Below are 21222 nucleotides of genomic sequence, written 5' to 3' on the forward strand. Positions count from 1 at the left end.
AAAGGGGCAAGATCACTTCCCTCCACCTGCTGGCAGCACTCTTCCTAGTGCAGCCCAGGATCCCAGTAGCATTCTTTGCTGCAAGGGCACGTTTCTGGCTAATGGTGGACTTATGTCCACCAGGGCCCCCAGGTTCTTTGCGAAGCTGCTTTCCACTTGGTCATCCTGAGATTGTGCCTGACTTGAGCTGATGCCTGGGGCTGTTCCTCGCCAGATGCAGGACTTTGCACTTTCCCTTGTTGGACTTAATGAGGTTCCTGTAAGCCCATTTTTCCAGTCTGTTGTGGTCCCTCTGGCACAACCATCTAGCATATCAGCCCCTCCTTCCTGTTTTGTTTCATCTGAAGACTTGCTAAGGGTCCATTCTGCCCTATCGTTGAGATTGTTAACGAAGATATTGAACAGAATTGGACCTGGTGTTGACCCATGATGTACATTGCTAGATATTGACCTCCAGGTGGATTTCATGGCCTTGATTACCACCTTCTGGGTCTGGCTGTCTAGACAGTTTTCAGTCCACTTTACAATCTGCAATTCTTCATCAGCTTTTCTGTGAGGATTGTGTGGGAGACTATGTCAAAAGACAATATCCATTTGCTGTCCCATCCCAATGAAGCCAGTCACTTCATTGTGAAGGCTCTCAGGGTGGTCACACATGACTTCCTCTTGGAAGTCAACCCTTCCTGGTTGCCTTCTTGTCCTTTATGTACTTGGAAGAAAGTACAGATTTGTTTCATCACCTTCCTAGGGGTGCAAAGATTATCAAGAGCCTTGAAATTTCATGGATGGGTAATTACTTTGTCATCTTATTGTGGGTACTGGACAAACTGAGCAAGTACATCCAAAAGCAGAATCACTGTGAAACTGAGACTTTTGGAATTAAATGATGCAAATCTTGTTTTGATAGAATCTGGGATGTAATTGAGTCTTGGGTAAAGAAAAATTCCCTTTTTTATTTGAAAACCTCTTGTCTCAAGGTTATAAAGTCAGTAGAAACACTCTAATGAAAGCTGTTACAGTATGTTTGTTACTGTTTGGCTAATGTGTCTTTAGAGTGCAATGTGTGCCACTAAGGAAATGCATTTGTAATAGTTTCTGTGCTTGTGCACAGGGTCTGCTGTACTTTGAGCAGGGTTATGTTGCATCTGTTTCCTCTGATATAGGCGTGTGTCTGTAATATACATGTATGTGCATATGTTTATTTTAAAAAGGATGCATAGTTGCTTTAGAAAGGATAAGGTGATCTTTTACACACCCCCCCATATATGTATATTTATAAATATATTTGTCTTGTCCTTCTCTAAAATGGGAAAATCCACTATATTAGTCCTTCTCAGACTTTGTACTTCTTCTAAAGGGAGAAACTAAGTTTCTGTGTTACCTTTGCATTGCATGCAGCAATGCTAGGAAGATTGTTGGGCCCTTCAATATTATCTTGTATGATGCTCTGTGTATACTTAAGTCACATACTGGTTGTACAGCCATAATGCTATATGCTGCTTACGTGTTCTTTCCCAGCATCCATACTCAACCTACATCACATATATCTTTGGAGTTGTAATCAGTAGGTTTTTGGGTCCTTTAAGTTTAGCTAAAACTTTAAAAAATGTCTTGTTATGTTAATAAAACCCCTGCAGCACTTGGACCATGTTTACAAAGTTATTTTTCAATTGTGAGGCAAATGAGAACTGTTTCTTGTATCCTCTTCTGACAGATACAGCACATGTCACTTGGATTCTGTGTTCATATTACTTTTACAGCCAGCCTTGAGTGAACATGATGGAAGGACAGGCAGCAATCTAGGATGACAGGAATTCAAGAAGATAGTGAAAACTAAAGGGTTGGGTCTCTGACAGGCATCTTCTAAATGTTGCTGAAGTAATGTAAGATGTTACTGCCTCTGAAAGAGATGGTAATCAACTCTTGCTAACTTTGCTCTAACTAGATACTGCCATTTCCCTAGCAGGGCAGGAGAACACTAGTCACAGAATCACAGAACAGCCCAGGTTGGAAAGGACCTCAAAAGATCATCTACTTCAACCTTTCCTAGGAAAGGGAACCTAGGTGAGACTCTCTCATGCCCTGTCCAATTGTATCCTGAAAACCTCCAGTGGTGGGAACTCTGCCATGTCCCTGGTGAGGTTGTTCCTGTGATTGATTGTTCTCAAACAATCTCTAACTGCATATTGACTTTATAGTACGTACCTGCACCTTCAGGGGTGAATAAAGTGCTATACTGGAGTGAGAATGGGAGTGAGAGAAAGATGTGCAAGAGTTCCCTTGTGCTGCTCTGATGATGGCAGGAGGCTGGGTCAGACAGCTCTGGGCAGGCAGTGGTATCTGAAAGTCCTGATGAACAGGTGCTGGGAGGGCCCATGTCTGTACCTTCTTCTTTTAAAGTTGCTTTTTTTTCCTCATTTTGGGCAACAAAATCACAGCCTCTGTGTTATCCTTGTGTTTTTTTAAAAAACTTCCACTGTTCTATGGTTTAATTTTACATATAGTTTCATTGCGTTTATCTTTTTATTACTAATATAGTGTGTAAAGAAACAGAGTCAGCATTGAATGTCACCATGGTTTTGCAATAGAGAGGATTTATTATACTTACTTCCAGATAGATTTTTTCTTTTTTTCCTTAAAGGTGATAGAATTATCATAGAATATGAACCCCTATGGGACCTGTAGGGGTTGTCTAGTCCAGCCTCTCTGCTGAGCAGGGATGTCTTCAAGTCAATCAGAGCTCTGTCCAATGTCCTTGAACATTTCCAGGGAAGAGGCAACTACCATCCCTATGGGCAACCTGTTCCAGTGTTTCACTGCAATCATAAAAAAATTCCTTTTGTCTAGTCTGATGTTACGCTTTCTATTCTTTTTATAGCTGTTGTGTAAATTGCTTTAATGAAAAGAATAAGGGGTTGATGCAGAACTTGTATTCACTCATTTCACCAGTGCACTAAAAATTGTTGAAGGCTTTGTCAGGAATTTTGAGGTTCTTTGTTTTCAGGTGAGTTGCTGAAAGTGTAGTATTTTATTTCTGCGGAATAAAACTGGTGTATACCTTTATTGGGGATTGTTTTGCAATCTGATATTCTTACATGACATCCATTGTTCTTACCCTTGTAGTGTAGTGTCTGAGTTTCTTGCTGCATTTTATTACACAGTCAGTTCCTTTTTACAGATTCTCTTCATATAAAAAGATTAAAGCCTTGCATTTGGGCTTTTTTTTAACGTGTAGTGATAACTAGAGTTATCATCTGTAACTTAGTGGGAGGTAATAGTAATCCTCTGTTTGGAAAAATACAGGAAGTGATCTGAGTAGCTTGTTTAAGAGAGTGTGTGTGTGTACACAGAACATTGACCTGTATAGACTTGTTTTAGGAAGATTTTAGAATAACTCTATCAAATAAGAACAAATTTACATTTGTGTTTTCAAATGAATGGGTTGTTTCAACAGTACAGTTAATGTAAGGTCATTAGTTTTCCAAGAACTGTGCCAACTAATGTCAGGAGAACAAAACATGTATGAAAATCACTGTTGATTTTTTGCTTTTAGGCATTTAAATATCTTATATTTGCTGACATATTGACAACTTTAAACTCTCTTTTGTGTAGGTATGTGTATATATTTATATATATATATACAATGGCAAATATCAAGTATACTTTGTTTCTCATTTGTCTTTCTGCTTTTTTTTAAACTCGGTGATGCAACAGTGCAGTTGTATTCAGGCTAAAACCCCTTAGCAACAGCATAGTGGGTGCAGTAGATGGGGTAATGACTTTTTCAATAGTGTGCTTAGTGAGCTGAATTTGAACTTACCAAAAAAAAAAGTACTCTGTTGTAAATCACTTGATATGGACAGGATTGTTGTTGAAGGAATTTGCCAAAACTAACAGGTGGGTTAATTTTCTTAGTATCTTGATAAGATGTCATTTTTTGCAGAAGCTAATTTATTACTACTTCAAGACATCAGCTTGCATGGCTTTATCATCTGTTCTATTACTTTGTCTAATGAATTATGGAAGGATGAAGTTGAAATATTTGTGAGTTCTCAACACTTGTTTCTGTGAAGTAACATAAGCATTTTTTTCAGTGTAGGAAACCAGAACGTAAGCATGTATTTAAATTTGAACATATGCTGAAATTCTTTCCTTTTTTTAGGTCTTGGTTGTTTTGCTTATTACCACTTTTTTCTTTTTTTTTTTCTTTTTTTTCCCCCTTGGAATGCTACTAATGCACAAGAACTCATATTTTCCTCTCCAAATGAGTGCTGTTCAAAACAAGGTGCAGAGGAAAAAAAAAAGGCTAGCTGAGACCCCCATAAGCCAAGAACTCCTAACATGATTACTTCAGTGTTCTCTCTTGTCCATATGGTAGGATGGAAAATGTGTTTAATGTCTGGTAATTAAGGAAGTCAAATGGAAAAAAATAAATCTAAAGGTACTAGTTACTTACTTAGTGTTTGCTAAACAAAGCAGCAAAGCTGTCATTCATCATTTTAAGATTAATTGCAAGTTGATGTGGTAATAATTTCATTTCTGCACAAAGCTTTAAATCACTGGCATAATTAAAACAGGGCTGAATTTAGACAACAGATTTATATTAGTACCTTATTAAAATTAGTTTCAATTAATCATAAGAATTTAATATATGTTCAGCCTATTATCTACATTTTTTCTACCTAAAAAAATGCTATCCTATAGTTCATACCATAAATTTTAATCCAATCAGAAATAACCTTTGGATTCTTCAAGAAAATTTGTGTTTCTGCTGTGTTGGTGCTTGGTATATTTGGAGAAGAAAACTTTTGGAAAGATTACAGTTCTACAGAGAATTTATTTTTATAATGTAGCAAGGAAAGTGGGAAACAAAACGTGTCAGAAGGCAATTGGAAAATTTTTGTTTTAAAAAAATAAAATAAAGCTCAAGACCAAGTAACCACAATGCACTGACCATCTACTGCCACGTTTGGTTTCTAGTTGTCAAACTGATGTAAACTGTATTCATGTTGAGAACAGAGTTGTTTATAATGGTCTTGGAATTAACAGATCGACATAAAAGTTGGAGTATGGGAAAGAAAATAGTTTTACCTAATTTCTGCTCTCCTCTCTTAACATTTTTGCTAATCTTGACCGTAGCATATGGAGTATTCCAGTTACAAGGATGTAATTAACAGCTGTCTGGAATTCTAATGTAAAGATACTTACAAATCTTAACCCCCTTTTTTTTTTTTTAAGGACCACTACACCAGGAGAGACTAAACTTTTAGCTTCTGAAGTCTATGATATCCTTCAGTCTTCCAACATGTCAGACATGGACAATGTGAATGAGATGAATTATCGTCGACGGAAAGCACAGTTTTTCCTTGGCAGCACAAATAAGCGTGCCAAGACAGTGGTTTTGCATATAGACGGCCTTGATGATTCGGTAAGGAAACCTTGCAGAGTTCATGTAAATAAGGCATGCTGTACTGAGATGTCTTTTGCCCACAGAAATAAGGCATCATCAGTTGTCAGCAATTTCTGTGGATCATATTTTGAATCACAAGATGCGTATAAAATCTTGCATAAATTGAGCTTGCTCAGAATAACTAAAGATGTTTTAAGGCAATTTTCTTGATTTTTTTTTTAATTACTCTAAAAGATCTATTCTATTTCTACCTCTCCTAATTTTCTTCCCCTTTTCAAGAAAGAATGGAATAAACAAGGTGCCTTCAGCGTATTCACTCACAGGTATCTTGTGGTTGTACCATTAAGTTAATCTAAAAACAGTTTCCTTTTAGTTACCAGAGATTTCAGACACTGTGGGGGGTTTTTTTTGTTGCTCTTAATTTAGAAATGCTGTATTTTTTGGGGGGGTTGGTTTTGATACATCTTTTCATTGTTCGTGAGATCTTTTCTATCGTAGTGACCAGAATGGCATTTGAGTTAATGAGGTCTCACTGAGTCTTTATGTAATGTCAGAATAACTTCTACGGATTTATCTACCATACCCCTGCAGATAACACCCCAGGGCCATGTTTGCCTTTTTACGGCTGCCAAACAGCATGTAGACTGCTTAAGCATGTTATCCACAAGTGCCCTCCGGACTCTGTATCTTTCAGTTTTGTACCCATTTTAAATGATCAAACCTGATCCTTTGCTTTGTTGCTTTACATTTTGCCAAGTAAGCGTGTCCACAGGCCCAGTTTATCAACAGCATCCCCACTGTACTGTTTTCATAAGACCACAGCTAATTCCTTTAGAAATAACATGCTGCTCTAGCTCACTTTATACAAAGTAAATATTTTTTACAGTTTTGTCCTTCCAGCACTTGCTCTATCTAGAAAGGCAGTGCTTTGTCAACACCATTGGCTTTTGTGCTCTGTGAAGTTTTTTTAATTCAGTTCCATCAATTGTTTTTTTTAAGCTTGTAGTTGATTTGTTTGTTCACAGGTATCTCCAAGCAAGAAATTTCAACCATTTCTAGTTTGTGAGTTTAGATATTTTGCCTGTAGTCTGATTATATCTTAAAAGTGTTTCTTTGTGTTCTTTGACAAGTGCAGCTTAGCAAGATTTGTAGAGTTTTGTCTCTTCAATACTGACACACAGGTATTGAGAAAAAACATAGGGTATTTAGATATTCATCTGCTGAGAAAAAAACTACAGGTAGAGCAGGATGTTTTTCTAGCTTGTTATTAAAGAAAAATCTGGCAGTGCACTGGCTGAGATGGCTAGTGTACAAATGTTAGTGATACTCCAGGTGCTCACCCAGCAGTTAAACTTCCCTTTAATGCTGATTTAAATGTCACAATAAGGTAGGACTGGGAGGATGGTGAACAGCGTGAGCAACAAAAGCAGCTTACTTTCATTGAATAGATTGTTCCTGACTTAACTAGCAAAGAATATTAAGTGGCATGTATGAGCATTAAAAGGCATAGTGAGCAAACACAGGGCTGTAAACGTGGTGTTCTCTGTCATTTACACTTGTAACAAGAAGTTGCTGTTAGGAATGATTGCAGATCCTACAAATGCATGTGGATTTCAAAACCTCAAATAGTAGATATTGATTGTTTTAGGAAGATAGAGGAAAGGTCATTTAGCGTGGAGTCAGATGTTTTTATTTTAAGATCTAATTATGAAATTTGGTGATAATTACTAAAAATGTTAAAAAAAGGAAAAAAAACAAGGCAATAATTCAGCGGTTTGTGGCATGCCCTTCAGTCAGTTTTCTAGTCTGCGCATCTTAGTAGTGTTTGTTAGGGCATGCTAATCAGGGTTTGGTGTGCAAGAAAATAACATACATTTTGCCTGTCCTACCTTGTACCCATGCTTCAGGAATACCATGCAGAAAGATGTCTACCTGTGTATTGCTGGGGTTTGTAGCTACCTGCCATAGTTAAATGTCTTTTGCAAAGTATGTCTGTGCAGCAAGGCTTGACAGCTGCCAGCTGTTTAAGGAGTTCATATGAACCTTAGTAAGTTTTGTCTTTAAGAAGTGGTTCACCAGTTATCTGGTCACTAAAAGTCTCATTTGAAATTAAACTGAGGTGCCTATGACTTACCTGGGATCTTAAAGTAAAAAGCCAGATTCTGTCACAGAATTGCTATACACTCATGTAAGCATAAATTATTTGTTTAGGCTAAGGAAGCTATGAATGTTTGGCTTCTTGTGTCCAGAAGTAGTTTCAACTTTCACTTGTGTAAGGCAGCCTGACATCTTTGCATCAAATATTTTCTTTGTATGCAAAAGGTAGCCTACCCGACAAAGTTATTTTTTGTAAAACACAAAAATGTTAATTATTTCACTACATAAACTTTCACAAATGAATTATTTCAATATACATGCTAAACTGCTAAAAAAACCCCAAACCGTTTCAGTGGGTTTTCCAGAGATTAAAAGAATTTAATTTGCTTGTTATGCATGGAGCCTTCCTAAATGCTGACCAGTGATTATTTCATAACTAATGCAAATATACTTTGAAATAAAAAATTATATAAAACTTTGCAGAAACTTGCAGTGAAAGTTAAGTACATGATTATTTTAAACATGTATAAAGGTTGTCAGTTTATTTCTGGTACAGTGTATCTTTTTTTATCCCCTTATGTGCTAGCAGTCTCTCCAGTATTTTAATTATTTTTGTTACAACCATCTTGTGCAAATATTAAAAGGAAAAAATAGAATGTTCTAAGGTATTGTAACAGTTGCAACTAGTACAGGTCAATGTAATGTTACAGCACAGGCAATGTCACTTGCTTTAAACATAACATTCTGTGAGTTATCAACCAAATATTTTCCCTTTGAAATAAGAATTAAGGTAATGCTGTGCCATGATGTTTGTGAGCTGCCACAGATGAAGCAGCTGAAAAATACAACAGCTGCTTTGATTCATTCAGTCAGTATGGAGCCAAGGTGCCTGATAAATAGCAACTTAAACACTAACTACTCATCAATGAGCACTTCAGTCAATCAGAACTTAACCAGAGGGGACTGTTTAGCTGATCATACAGAGAAAAACAGTCTTTGCTTTTCAGCACTTTTCTCTAATTATTTACAGTTGATTCCATCCTTCTTTGACTTCTAAAGTGTAAGCAATTTTTTTTTTTTGGGTGGCAAGGGAGTCTAATATTTGTACACTAAAATGTAAGTCTTAGTTTTTCTGTTACAAAAATGTGGTTCTGTAACCATGTGCCTTGAGACATACAGGAGTACCTTAACGAATAATTGTGAGCATTTTCACTTGGTGTATTACAAAAGGACTTTAGTTGTGGGATTGTTATTTGTTTTTCAGTCTCGACGGAATCTTTGTGAAGAAGCCTTGTTGAAAATTAAAGGTGTTATTAGTTTTACCTTTCAAATGGCTGTTCAAAGGTGCGTGGTCCGAATTCGCTCAGACTTAAAAGCAGAGGTAAGTGCTTGGTAATCCTCCAGATCCTCACATTATTGCATTCTGTCGCACTGAGCTCTTGTTTTTTTTCTGTGTACTTGTAGGCATTGGCAACGGCCATAGCATCAACCAAAGTTATGAAGGCACAGCAAGTTGTGAAAAGTGAAAGTGGTGAGGAGGTAGGACATGTATCTTTCTAAATACCAGCTGTTATAGCTTGGCTGCGTCTTTAGTGTCAGCACCTCTGTGCCTGTAACATCTAGTGGTAGTGCAACACATACAGTCCAAAGAGAATAAAGGGTATCCTATGTCAGGGCGTGAATCAGTAGAACAGTTTTACAGAATTTATTGTTCAGAAGAAGGACAAAAATACTGTAATTGTTTCTTTCCTTAATGGTATGAAAAGGGTCACAATGAACCTGGGTTTTTTTGGTTGGAGTTGCTGATGTGATTCACAATTACAGTAAAAGGGCTATGTCTTTATTTATTTGATACATTTTCCTCCATATTAAGCCAAAGCTTTTCTTGTGTATCTTCTGAGCATATTAGGTTCCATTTATATTCTTGGTGTATAGGGCGATGGGGAGGAGTGTCACAATGTGCATGTCTGTCATCCTGAACATGTATCTGTTATAACTTTGATTCATTCTTTTAAGTTACAACATCTGACATAATTTTAATCTGTGTTGTGTTTTATCAGATGCTAGTTCCGTTCCAAGATACTCCAGTGGAAGTAGAGCAGAACACAGATCTACCTGAATATTTACCAGAAGATGAAAGCCCTACTAAGGAACAGGACAAAGCAGTGTCTCGTGTTGGGTCACACCCAGAAGGTGCAGCAAGCTGGCTCAGCACAGCAGCAAACTTTCTATCAAGATCTTTCTACTGGTGACTTGTATTTGGTGTTAAAAGACTGTGTGAATGAACAACAGGGGGGCCAGTTTTCCATTGGTGTGGTGAACTGCCAAGTGCAATTTGCAATAAATCATCACGAAAATTTTAGATTAAGTAAATGTATGCTGCATTTTACATTTTATTGGACGTTTAGCCTGATAGGGCAGGGGTCAAAGGACAGAGGCCTCCAATCAAGTTGTTCTTCCATTTGTTTTTCATGTAGGTTTTATTGCATCACTTTTTAAAAATGGGTCCACTGTTATGTACCAAATGTTTATGCTATACGTATAGAGCTTTAAGTTTGACTTCACATGAAACACATGGTAGGGAGAATCCATTCAACTCAAGTCTCAGGGCCTCTGTGAAAGAAAATTCTTAATAGCTCTAGTTGTACATTAAATAAAATGCCCTCTTTGTTTCTGCATCCCTTTGGATTAACATTATTTTGTTTAATTTTCTAGATTTTGACTCCAGAGAAAATTACAGTCTGCCACTTTTTTTGCCTTTATTTTTGCCAACCATGTTCACAGTGTGAGCACGATGTTCCCCTCTTGCTATTAAACTAGAATCACTACAGACTTGAAATGTATAACCCTTTTATGTATACTGAATTTTTTCCCAGCCTGCCCTTAACTGTTGGAGTGCTTAAGATAAGAAAAAAGGGATTGAATAAACACAAATATGTATACATACATTGTACAGTAAATAAACTAGAACATATTTGTAATGATGGGTGTGACTGACTGATATATATATATATATATATATAAAAAGCTAATAAATACCACTGACTGCTGTTTAGTCTAGCTGGGAAGACTAGCAGAAAAAGCTGTGGTCTGATGCAGTGATGACCCATTGCAGCCCTGCCTGCAGAGAATAGAGGAATGTAGACTGTACTTGGTTAAGAAATGGTGTTTACTGTTAGGAAATATTTAATGGTAACTAAAACTTTAAACTTGAAGTATAAAGCAGGACAGAATGCCTCTTGCCACAGTGCCACACTCATAAATTTTGACTTTAACTCTGGGGTTTTTTTTCCCCTAATAAATCTGATATGCAATTACTATTCTCTTCTAATGTCTTTCATGAGTGTCCCATGAAAGTACATCAGCGTGGCTTAAAAACATATGCAAACAATTGGCTTTGCCCTGTAACTTACAGACAGTATAAGTTTAGAGATGTCTTAGTAATTTCTGTGAGCAGAAGTGATAATAAAAGCAGAACTTCTGTAGGTAGAGAATAATATATATATGAGCTGTTAGTAAACACTGTGCGTGAGAGGATTCAAAACACAGTGCTTGAAAACTGCAGTGCCACTGCTTTGTTACACCAGAAAATACAGCTGAGGACTTCAAAACATGAAACCTCATTATACAATGCTTTTTTGTGGTAATGTATTTGCTATAATAGGAGTTATATTTACCACTGGAGACTCAGAAAAGAAATTTAATGCATCAAAGTTATTCCCTATGCCTATGCACAAGGAATAAATAAAAAAAAAATCACAGGCTGTCATAGCATAATACTACAGAAATGCTGAGGATATGATAATGTAAAATAATAATGCAGGTCAGAGTTCACCCACCCAGGTTAATTGTCATTCTAGGAAAAAAAAAACAAACAAAACAAAAGCTTGTTGGCAGACTAGATGTCTCATGTTTTTTAATATATATAGTTTATTTTTGATTCAGGTTTACACGCACAGATTGAACATACAGGCTTTTCAGGGCATGTATTGCTTTAAATATGTAATACTACTCATTGCTGTCTAGAATGTTACAGTACCAAATGTATTTGAAAAGTCCTCTGTTCTATAGCCATGAATGCAGAGTTTTGGTTTTCTGCATTAACATCTATTTGCATTTGCATTACTGCACATCTATTTACTAAAAGACTACACTCTTTGGATATTAATGGTTCAATACCAGTAGGTACTACAGTTTGTTTGTGCATTCGGTCTGTAGGTGTGCTTTTATGACAGTATTGCAGCTCTTGTAGAACAGTTTAAGGCATCTGTAAAAGTTTTTGAAATACGTTGTAAAATAATAAAGGATAATATAACTAAACAACACATGACTGGTGCCTTTTTAAATGTTCTGACATTCTTTTAAGCTTATTGTGGTATTAGAAGTATATGTTTTTCATCTTTAACAGAGAGGAATGTAAATGTCTAGTCCTAGTGAGTCCTTTGCTGCATATCACAGCTAGGCTTTTGTGTATGTCTAAACATGCTTCCATTTCAACAAAGGTTTTTTAAAAAGTAGGTAAACAAAAGCTACTTGAGGATATTGTCTCAAATTCATTTTTAGAGAGTTTTTTGGACATTAACTTTTTTTTTTTTTAAATAACTGATGCTATGTAGGTAATATTTCGTTAGGGAAATTAGGAAGAATCAACATTCCTAGAGAAACCTCTTACTTTGAAAAAAGTGGGGGGAAAAAAGTCACAGCACAGACTCATTCGTTTTATGCTTGTACTTTTTCAGAGGTCAGATTAAGCATAAGAAAACCCTTTTACTCTGACCTAAGGATATGACCAAAAAAATTTGCAGCATTAAAGGCTTCCAAAAAGAAGCTGAACTGAGAGACAGAGCACTAGTATCACATTGCACTAGTTGCAAAGTACTTGGTTGCCAAGGAAGCCACCACATACATCATGGTTTAAGCTCCTGAACCGTCCTAGGGTTAAAGCTGTGTACAGCATAATAAGGGAATAATCACTGCCGTGTTTCCTCATAATAAGAGTAAGTACTGATGGGATAAGTAGAGGCAAAATTGAGGCTCATAACTGTGCCTCTGTTAACAGCTGTCAAAGCACTGTAAGCATTCTGCAGTATTGTGAAATACATCATACTCTAGCTTTCCCACTCCATGATCACCTATGGCTTATTCTGTACAAAAATAGCCGATGTTGCTGAGTTTTGCCATAGGCCGTGTAAGCTGAGGGGGAGAATACTGCGTGGGGCTAATTTGGAAGAAAACATTGAATACCTCGGCAGATGCAAACTGGCAGGTGTGAAATACTCCTGTAACTGCCTGCAATGTGAAATAAAATGTGGGTGCTCCTTTTTGCCTGTGACAACATTCCAGCTGCCAACTAGCTGAGTTTAAAAACATGCTTAATAAAAGTTAGCAGCAGCAGTCCTTGCCATAGTCACTTTGCAGAAGGCTGGACCATATAGTCTTTCCTGTTTCTTCATCTGTACTTAATTATTCTGAGTTCCTAAAATGTGAACAAACCTGTCTATAAGGATTCAAAATAAAGACGGAGATGAGACTAACCTCTCAACTCATCTCTGATGCTGATTGTAATTCTTTAGGAAAAGTTGAGAGCACATGATTTGGTGAAAGGGGGTGAGCATCGGGGTCACTGGAGACTTCTTCAGTGAGGTACAGCATCTAATTAGCCTCAGGGGTGAGACTCCTGTTTGAGACTCCTGCTCTAAAGCTTAGTATGAAGCTGTTAGAAAGAAAATTGTCCTTTTCGTAGTTTACACCGAGCAGGCAATGCTCTTTGTTTAGTCTGTGTTGCAGGTTTTGAATAGGGTTGAAAAAAGATGGTTTAAATTTGTGGTACTTTGCACATATGTAGGTTAGCGCATAGAGAGCAAGGTCTACCTCTGTAATCTGATGCATGTGCCACATCAGAATCTGCATTATTTTAGTTTCCTTCATGTTATTGTTCATTTATGTGGATGTTGCACTAGTGACTGCAAGAGTTAGAGCTTCCTCTGTGGAATAAATTAAGATCCCTTAAAGCAGTTAAAGGCTCAAGATACAAAAACATCTCAGAGGAGATGCCTGCTGTGAGCAGATTTTTGTTCCAGTTGTCATGGCAGAAGTTGTTTATTATGTTAGTGTCTGAAGGCTGCTATCTGGATGAAGTTCCCAGCAGCTTGGTCTCTTCATGGCTACCAAGCTACAGAACTTGGTAGCCAAATACTTTCTACAGTGTTTAATACTCTCCCAGTGACTTCAGTGCAGGTCGGTTGGCCCATGGTGCTTGTGCTTATCTAACCAGCATTTCTCAGGAGATGAATAAAATCACAACTGGAACCAAACTTGTCATGTAGAAAGCACTCCTGTGCCAGCAGTGCATGGCAATATGTCTGACTGGCATAACAAGGGTCTTTTAAGTAGCAGATAAAAAATCTGAATACCACGGAACCACCATATGACAGGATTGCTGCTTTCATTTCCTGTTGGAGCACTGACTTAAGTGTAAATACTGAGAGTAAGTGGATACTGCTGGTCTGAAGTAATACCTTGCTCTTTCATACCTCTTCTCTTTGAGGTGTTTCAGGGAAACGGCATGCGAATCCACCGGTGCAGGGAATTGCTGTGTCACCTTCTCTGTGGGAACTGCCCCTCTGTATGTTTGCCGGTGAAAGGGCAGGGTGAGATACCACGTGAGTCCATGGTGAGCTAACAGGGAGCAGCTGGCACCCTGTTCACACCTAACATCCACAGACACTTAAACATACGTAACACGAGGTCTTTACAGAGGTTTTTCTATTAGCCTCATTTTACAGACTGCACAACTGAGTCTGTTTACCCAAATTCCTCAGGAATCCTGCGAAGTGCAAAATTTTGTGAGCTGTCTCTGAAACTTAGTTCATGCTTCACTACATAAACCGAAATGCTTTCCATTTTAAAAGGGGGCCTTTGCACTGTCTGAACTTCTCTGGCCTGGAGTAGAAAAGTCAAGCCTGTCATAAGCAACTTTCCCTATTGAGTTATACATCAAATGCATCGTGATGTCAAAAGGCATGGTCAGAAGCCAGTTTTAATCTTAAAACAGTCCTTACTGATATGCTGAAGTTCTAGGTAATAAAGAACTCTTTTTCAAAAAAAAACAATTTAGCTACCTTTGCATGTGTTATATTCCAAAAGTTTGCACAACATGATCTATTTCAGCAGTGCTACCTGCATAAGGTGCCCAAGGCCTTCTTGGGAATTAAAGCTTCACCCTGATGGTGGTGTTTACACCCTTTCCAGCAATTAATGTGATTAGTGGGTTTTGATCCCTAACATTTTTCTAAGAAGGTGTGATCTCCTTTATAGACTTCCTTTATACACAATTTTATATATCTTATACGAATGTGATGTTTCTTTTTAATCACTTTTCAAGAGCATTTTGGTTTGCCTGTCTCTGTATATTGCACAGGATGAAAGTGATAGCACAAGAAGATGTCCTGTTCGTTGTGGGACCTTTTGACCATGCTTCCTTCACTGGGCAAGAATCCATGGTACCTTGGTTTGTATTAAACTTTGAAGGGTAGGTAGTTGATCCAGTATAGGGACTCCAGTTTTGGGAAGGAAGCTGGAAGCCAATTTACACAGAAAGAGGCTTTCCACTTGCAGGCTGCTCCTCCTGGCCATAGGAACAGCACTAATTTAACATTGCATGAGACTGTCTAAAGGTAATTTAATTTGTAAATTTGTATTATTGCAAAATTAATATTTATTTCCCGAATAAAACCTTAAACTACCAAAATAGATTTTTGATTATAAAACCCTATATTGTTAATATGGAAGTGCCCCTTTCAATATTGACAATGCTGTTCAGGTTCATAATCCTGGTATAAAACTAAGACCTTATATGTTGTCCTTGGATTTCATCACTTTACCTCCTTTGCTACAACAAATATGTGCTGTAATGTTTTAGCAAATAACCATTATTGTTTATACACTGTAATTCGGTGGGATGTAGTAAATGGCATATTTTAAGGAGTCTATTTCTTTGCATATAAAATGCATGTAAAGCTTACTGAAGGCGAAGAGTGGCTACTACTTAGCTCTCAATTGTTGGCTGCATTACTGAAACAATGAAGATATATCACCCACTATAATAGGGAAATAGCAGCCATTTAACATAGTTGAACATTAACTCTGTCATTTAGGCTGCTGAAGCAATCTTATTATTATAGTCAATGTAGCTGGTTTTGTTTCTCCATATGTGTAGATGTTCTGGTGTATAAAATACATTGCTGTTTGTAACATTAAATTATGTGTTCTTGAAGGCTACTCTTGCTGTTTAAATTAAGTTATATCTGAACCTTTCAACAGAATAATCAAATAATGACTGGTATTGAAACCTTTTTTACTGTAGTAGTTTCAACAATGAAAATTCTCTGTGCCATCCTGCAAATTTTGCTCTCAGAAAAAAAAAGTATTTTTGTATATAAGCCTTCATTGTGAAAAAAGCTCATTGAGACATATTTTTGCAGTGCTTAGTATCAAATATGTGCATGTTACCCATTTCAAAGCTAGGAACCTGTAAATGAAAGCTGGCAGTGAATAGTTTTTCACCTGGGATGTCTCATAAGTCCTGCCCTCTTTTAATATGTTTGCAGTTCATATTTGAGTGTCTAGCTAAATAATTTTAGAATGCCATCGGGTGCTGTTTTCCTTTTTCTTCAGCCATCCATGTACATGTATATATATATAGAGAGAGAGTAATGAACCCTGATGCACGTATTGCTAGTGCTATGGCTAAATAGTCAGTTGCAATTCAGTCAATCAAGGGCCTGTAAATTATGAAAAGGAAATGGTAGTTATTAGGGGGAAATACCAAAAATAGCTTTAGAGTTTTTGAAAATTATAATGTGTCTAAATTTAAAAAAAAATCCTTTATTGAGACACTGTTCATAATATACAAGATAATACATATGGAAGGAAGCGTGATGCTGACCTCTCTGCAGAGTGGATTGACATCTGGTAAACTACAGCGAGAGCTAGGCCTGACTATTTCTTGTGAAGACCCCAAATATGTAAAAGTTCCCTACATTATTTAAATTAATTGGAGTAGGAAGAAGAGCAGGAAAAAAAGTAATGCCACAAAATTAAGTGACAATTTGAATGTAGCGCAGCCCTTTCATCTCCTTTTCTGTCCCTTGTCGTGACAGCATCACCACCAGACTGCAGCAGCATCTGTAAACAGAGAGATGTGGGGAGGAGCAGACCTTTTGCTCATGTGAGACTGGCATCGGGTGGAAAAAGGTGTCATTCCCATGACCTCTGCAGTACTTCAATATTCCAGTAATAGTAGCTCATAAAGACCCAAATCTTGAAAATGAGCATCTGCTTTTAGAAGCCCCTCTTTGACCAGACAAAACACTAATGCTCCAGGAACAGTGTTTCTTGTGCAAGATCAATGCTACACTATTTTGGCTAAATAACAGTATGGTTGTCTTTGTTTCTGGCTTGATGGATAGTCAGCCACCATAGAGGAAGACAGAGCGAGTGATTTTTGAATAAATTCTCCATTTGGAGAGCTGTAAGGATACTCAAGTCTGGCCGCCACCTATGTGCTGTGTGCCCACCTCTAAAAGCATGTGTACTTAAATGCCACCAGGGAACATTTTGTTTCCTTCCCTCAGGATGGGAACACCCAAATCCAAAATGCCCCACTGAATCCTGAGCCAGCTCTCAGATGCTGAGTGATGGTTTTAGTATCATCTAAATGGACAATAACAGGTACCCAGCAAACTTTCAGTATCTGGTCCCTGTGACTACAGACCATCTCGAGTACCCACCTACTCCTAGACCGAAATGGCAGCTGGCATCAGCTCCCCAACCAATCCAATTTACTTTCAATCACACCATTACTACAACCTCCCTCCTCCATCTGTGTAAACATATGTCTTTGTTAAACACCACCATTTGTACAGGATAAAAATTGTCAATGCTGACAAAAATGCCCCCACATAATGCTGTTGTGATTGCAATGTTGTCCTTAAGCTGATTTTAAAAAAGTCTGTGAGCTGATCAACATCTTCCACTGCTATTAGTGTGAAACTTTCTTTGATAGAAATAAATCATGTAAAAATGTTTTTATTTGTCCAAGGGTAATGTGGTCTCACTTTTCTAAGATTCAGTGCTTATAAGCCATTTATTAACTGTCAGTAGCGGTTTGCAGTGCCACAGTAATACCCCAAAGCAATCAGTGTTCCATGAATAGTCTTTCCTAATACTAGTGTGGTTTTTTGGCAAGAACATATTTCCCTCATACCTTTCTGAGGCTAGACTTTAAATCTGGCAAGGGAAAGAATTACAGCTCTGAAGAAAGTTATTAGGGATTGCTCCTTGCACCAGCTTTTCTTCAGAAATTACTACTACTAGCCTCTACTGTAAAGGGGTTCTCTTTTTTTTTTCATGTAGTAGAGTTCAGTACAACTAGGACTGTCCTATGATGTAACTGAATTCCTGCGTAACCCCAGGCCTGACTCTCTGAGCATTATAAAAGAATATAAAGTAGATGACGGTAGCTGTTTACACAAAGAAAGTTGCTTTTCAAAAGGAAAAACTAAGAACCAAGTCTGTCTCCTGCCAAGAGGAGAGCTGTTCAGCAAAATGGACGCCCACCAACATTACGCAGTGCTTCTTGCCGGGCCATCCTGTAAATTACTGGCTTGATCAGCATGAAGGCAGGGAAAGTGGTTTGGGTTTCTGGACCTGAGCTTCTCACTCTTCGGGATCTTAACTCCAGACACTTAAAATTAACAGTCTCCTTCATGGAGCAAAATAAATCAAAAAATGTCTGGACTTCCAGTCTTGCTCCAACATTTTTCAGCACAGATCGTGAGATTCTTTTTATTTTGTGCAAACCTGGTTCTTCTAGTGCACACTTGCTTTTGCTCTTATTACAATACTCATGTTGTCATCATCATCGTAGTCTTTCATCCATTCAGTCCTGGTAATACTAAATATGGAACTGTAGTTACCAAAGTTCTACCAGGAACTGGACTTACATTCCTCAAGGATTTTAAACAAATCATTCTGTTTCTTGCTCTTTTTCTCCTGGCATTTGGGTACGCTAGAGTGCAGTTCCATGTTTTTTTCCCATCATCTTTGCAGCTGTGAGGATTGGGGATGTTTGGTTTTTTTTAGTGAAAATTGAGACTTTAGAATTGCTCTCCTTACAAATTAGAGCTTTGCATCTGAAAACCATAACAAACTAAATTATTAAAACAGTTTTCCACCCTTCTTCTTACTTTGCTAGTTCAGTTGTTTCCTCACTGGCCTCAGTGAGGAAACAACTTTATTCTAGTGATCATTCAGTTGTTTCATGCTACTGTTTCGTGTTTCCCTGGCTTGGTGGTTTTGAAGCATTTGAGTCTTCTGGATTGTTTAGATTTTGTTTTGTTTTCTTTTGCTTTCTTTACTTGCCATAACTCTGCATGTCACTTTTCAACCAGGCAGGGCAGGGCAACAGGGAAGAGAGTTTCTCTCTGCTCTTTTGGGATTTGGTAAAGTGAAGTGTTTTAATCCAGTTGGAGAGACTTGACTGGACAGCACCGGATGTAAAGGCCCAGATGTGGAGGAGTTTGGTAGCAAATCTTACCCCACACATCTTATGAAATCACAAAAAGTTGTCTCTGAGATGTGCAGATTATGAAGAGAAGCTGTATTACCTCTCCTCCTGGATGATTCTTGTATGAATGAAAATGTGGGATATCAGGAAACTCCTTTATTCTATGTTTGAAAGCATTTTTCTCTCCCCTTGCTAGGGGCCTGGGTGGCTGCTGGTGCAACCCACCAGCACTGACAGGAAGGACTCCTGACTTCTGTTACGACCAATCCAGGCATTTTTAGTAGCTGCTGGTCTAGCTTTATTCCCTATGCTGCTACTTAGTGGTTGATGATTGTTCAAATGTTATGAAGTTCCTAAGGAGGCACCTTTTTTAAGGGCAGTTCTTACACAAAGGGGAAACTCTCCCCACTCCAGTTATGTGGTGGAGAAAGGGCACTTTCCTCCTGTGCCAGCCTCTGGACCTGCAGTGCTGATCTGGGTGATGCTCCATTTCCATCTCACTGACCGTTCTTCACCTCCTGTGTGGGGGGCAACGGGAAGGAGGGACTGGCTGATTCCCCACATAACCAGATGCGTGCAGCAGCATCTAAGGCTAATTCAGCCTTTAGAGTCCTAACGAAGTCCTAAAAGGACTTTTAATGGACTGCCTGGGCACGCCCGTCTCCTGCTGTATGCGAAGAAACTCTAGGAAGAATCCCCACCTATACTGCATTTCAGGGGGTTTTGCCTCTTTCGGGTGCTGCCGCCCGCGCAGCAGGCCGTTCATCTGGACCCGTGTCAAACATTAAAGTTGTATCCCGGGCCTCGGCAATGCCACTGAGGTGGCTGTTCCCCCCGGCTGGCAGTCGGTACCGCCCACTCCGAGATGTTCCGTCATCCCGCTGAAGCCCGTGCGGGAGCGGGTGCACGGCGGGGCGGGAGCGCTAGATGGCAGCATGGACGTGCCGTTGGCCGGGAGGCGGCAGGGAAGGAAGAAGGGAGGGAGGGAAGGAAGAAGGGAGGGAGGGAAAGAGCGAGGACCCCGCTGGGGGATGCTGCCGCCTCATCCCCCGGCTCCTTCCCGGCTGAGGTGCGAGGATGTATATGTCTCCCAGGTCTCCCCGCCTTTAACTCCTTTTATTTTTTTTTATTTTATTTTTTAATGCTTTCTTTTACTTTTCTGCCGAACTTTGTGTGGTTTTCATTGAAATAGCATTACACTTTCTTTGTTCTCACATGGAGCTGACTCTTTCATTTCTTCAACTTTTTCTTTTTTTTCTTTTTGTTTGTTTGTTTGTTTGTTTTTAAGAAAAACTTCCCCTGGCAGTGAGTTCTTGTCTCTAACTAAAGAACACTTTATTTTTTACAATTAATTTATTCATAGCTGCATATACAGTGCTACAGACGATCTTAATGACCCATGAAATGGAATGGATACTGGGTTTTGTATGTCTGTGTGTAAATATCTGCAGATTTATGCTATGTGTGCCACCTGCTCGAGTGACAGAAGTCCTGAGCTGATCTACCTGACAGCAATGCAAGCACAGGATAACTTAATCTTGTTTTTTTCCTGAATGTAACTGAAATCAGAATTCAACCCAACTTCTTTGCAAAGAAATGCCCCCTTCTAGGTCATGCTTTGGTTCCAAAGCAAGGGACATTCCTTTTGCTCCAATCTCCAGACTCATGTTTGACCCAGGCCCCAGGTATTGCCCCGGAGTTTGGAGGTTTAGTTTGTATAAACAGTCACAGAGGCTGGTGGTTGGCTCCCATGCTGCCCAGCACACTGCTAAGACCACTGCAACCAAATGGCCCACCACTGTCTTTTCTTCTGGTTGACTTTAAAATACAGGAATGTGAGCAATGCCTCTCTTCTTCATCTATTCTACTGTTTCTCATGGCAATACATGTTGGAAGAGTGTCCATCTAAATGAGGAATTGGTAAGAAGCACAAAAGAGTGTTTCCTGAAAGCAGCTAAGGTTTAGTCTATGCATGTTTATCCTTCTCTTAGACTGTGCTGTGCCTCATTCAGCATTGGGAGCAGGGATGGCAGCCTGGTTCCTGACCATTCCTAGGGAGTCCTGATTCCTTGCCAGGATGCTGCTGGCACCGCAAGTGCCTCCTGGCTCCTTCAGCTGTGGGGCTGGTCCATGGCAGGGTGTGGGG

At 38.7% G+C, this 21222-nt stretch overlaps 1 protein-coding gene across 3 annotated transcripts in view; it reads left to right on the plus strand.

Annotated features, from left to right (window-relative positions):
• The window catches only part of ARMC1 (armadillo repeat containing 1), a 34166-nt gene extending 22339 nt beyond the window's left edge, over positions 1-11827 (plus strand). For 2 of the 3 annotated variants that reach the window (XM_027703798.1, XM_027703962.1), the window contains exons 4-7: positions 5239-5428; positions 8772-8888; positions 8972-9046; positions 9568-11827. In XM_027703798.1, coding sequence (XP_027559599.1) covers positions 5239-5428; positions 8772-8888; positions 8972-9046; positions 9568-9759 — 574 coding nt within the window. In that variant the 3' untranslated portion in view covers positions 9760-11827. The remainder of the gene's footprint in view (positions 1-5238; positions 5429-8771; positions 8889-8971; positions 9047-9567) is intronic. The other variant, XM_027703882.1, reaches the window with a different exon arrangement.
• The last annotated feature ends 9395 nt before the right edge of the window (positions 11828-21222 follow it).

Source organism: Neopelma chrysocephalum, unplaced genomic scaffold, assembly GCF_003984885.1.
Source record: "Neopelma chrysocephalum unplaced genomic scaffold, ASM398488v2 Primary Assembly neopelma1_22, whole genome shotgun sequence".
In the NCBI taxonomy this organism is placed as follows: Eukaryota; Metazoa; Chordata; class Aves; order Passeriformes; family Pipridae; genus Neopelma; species Neopelma chrysocephalum.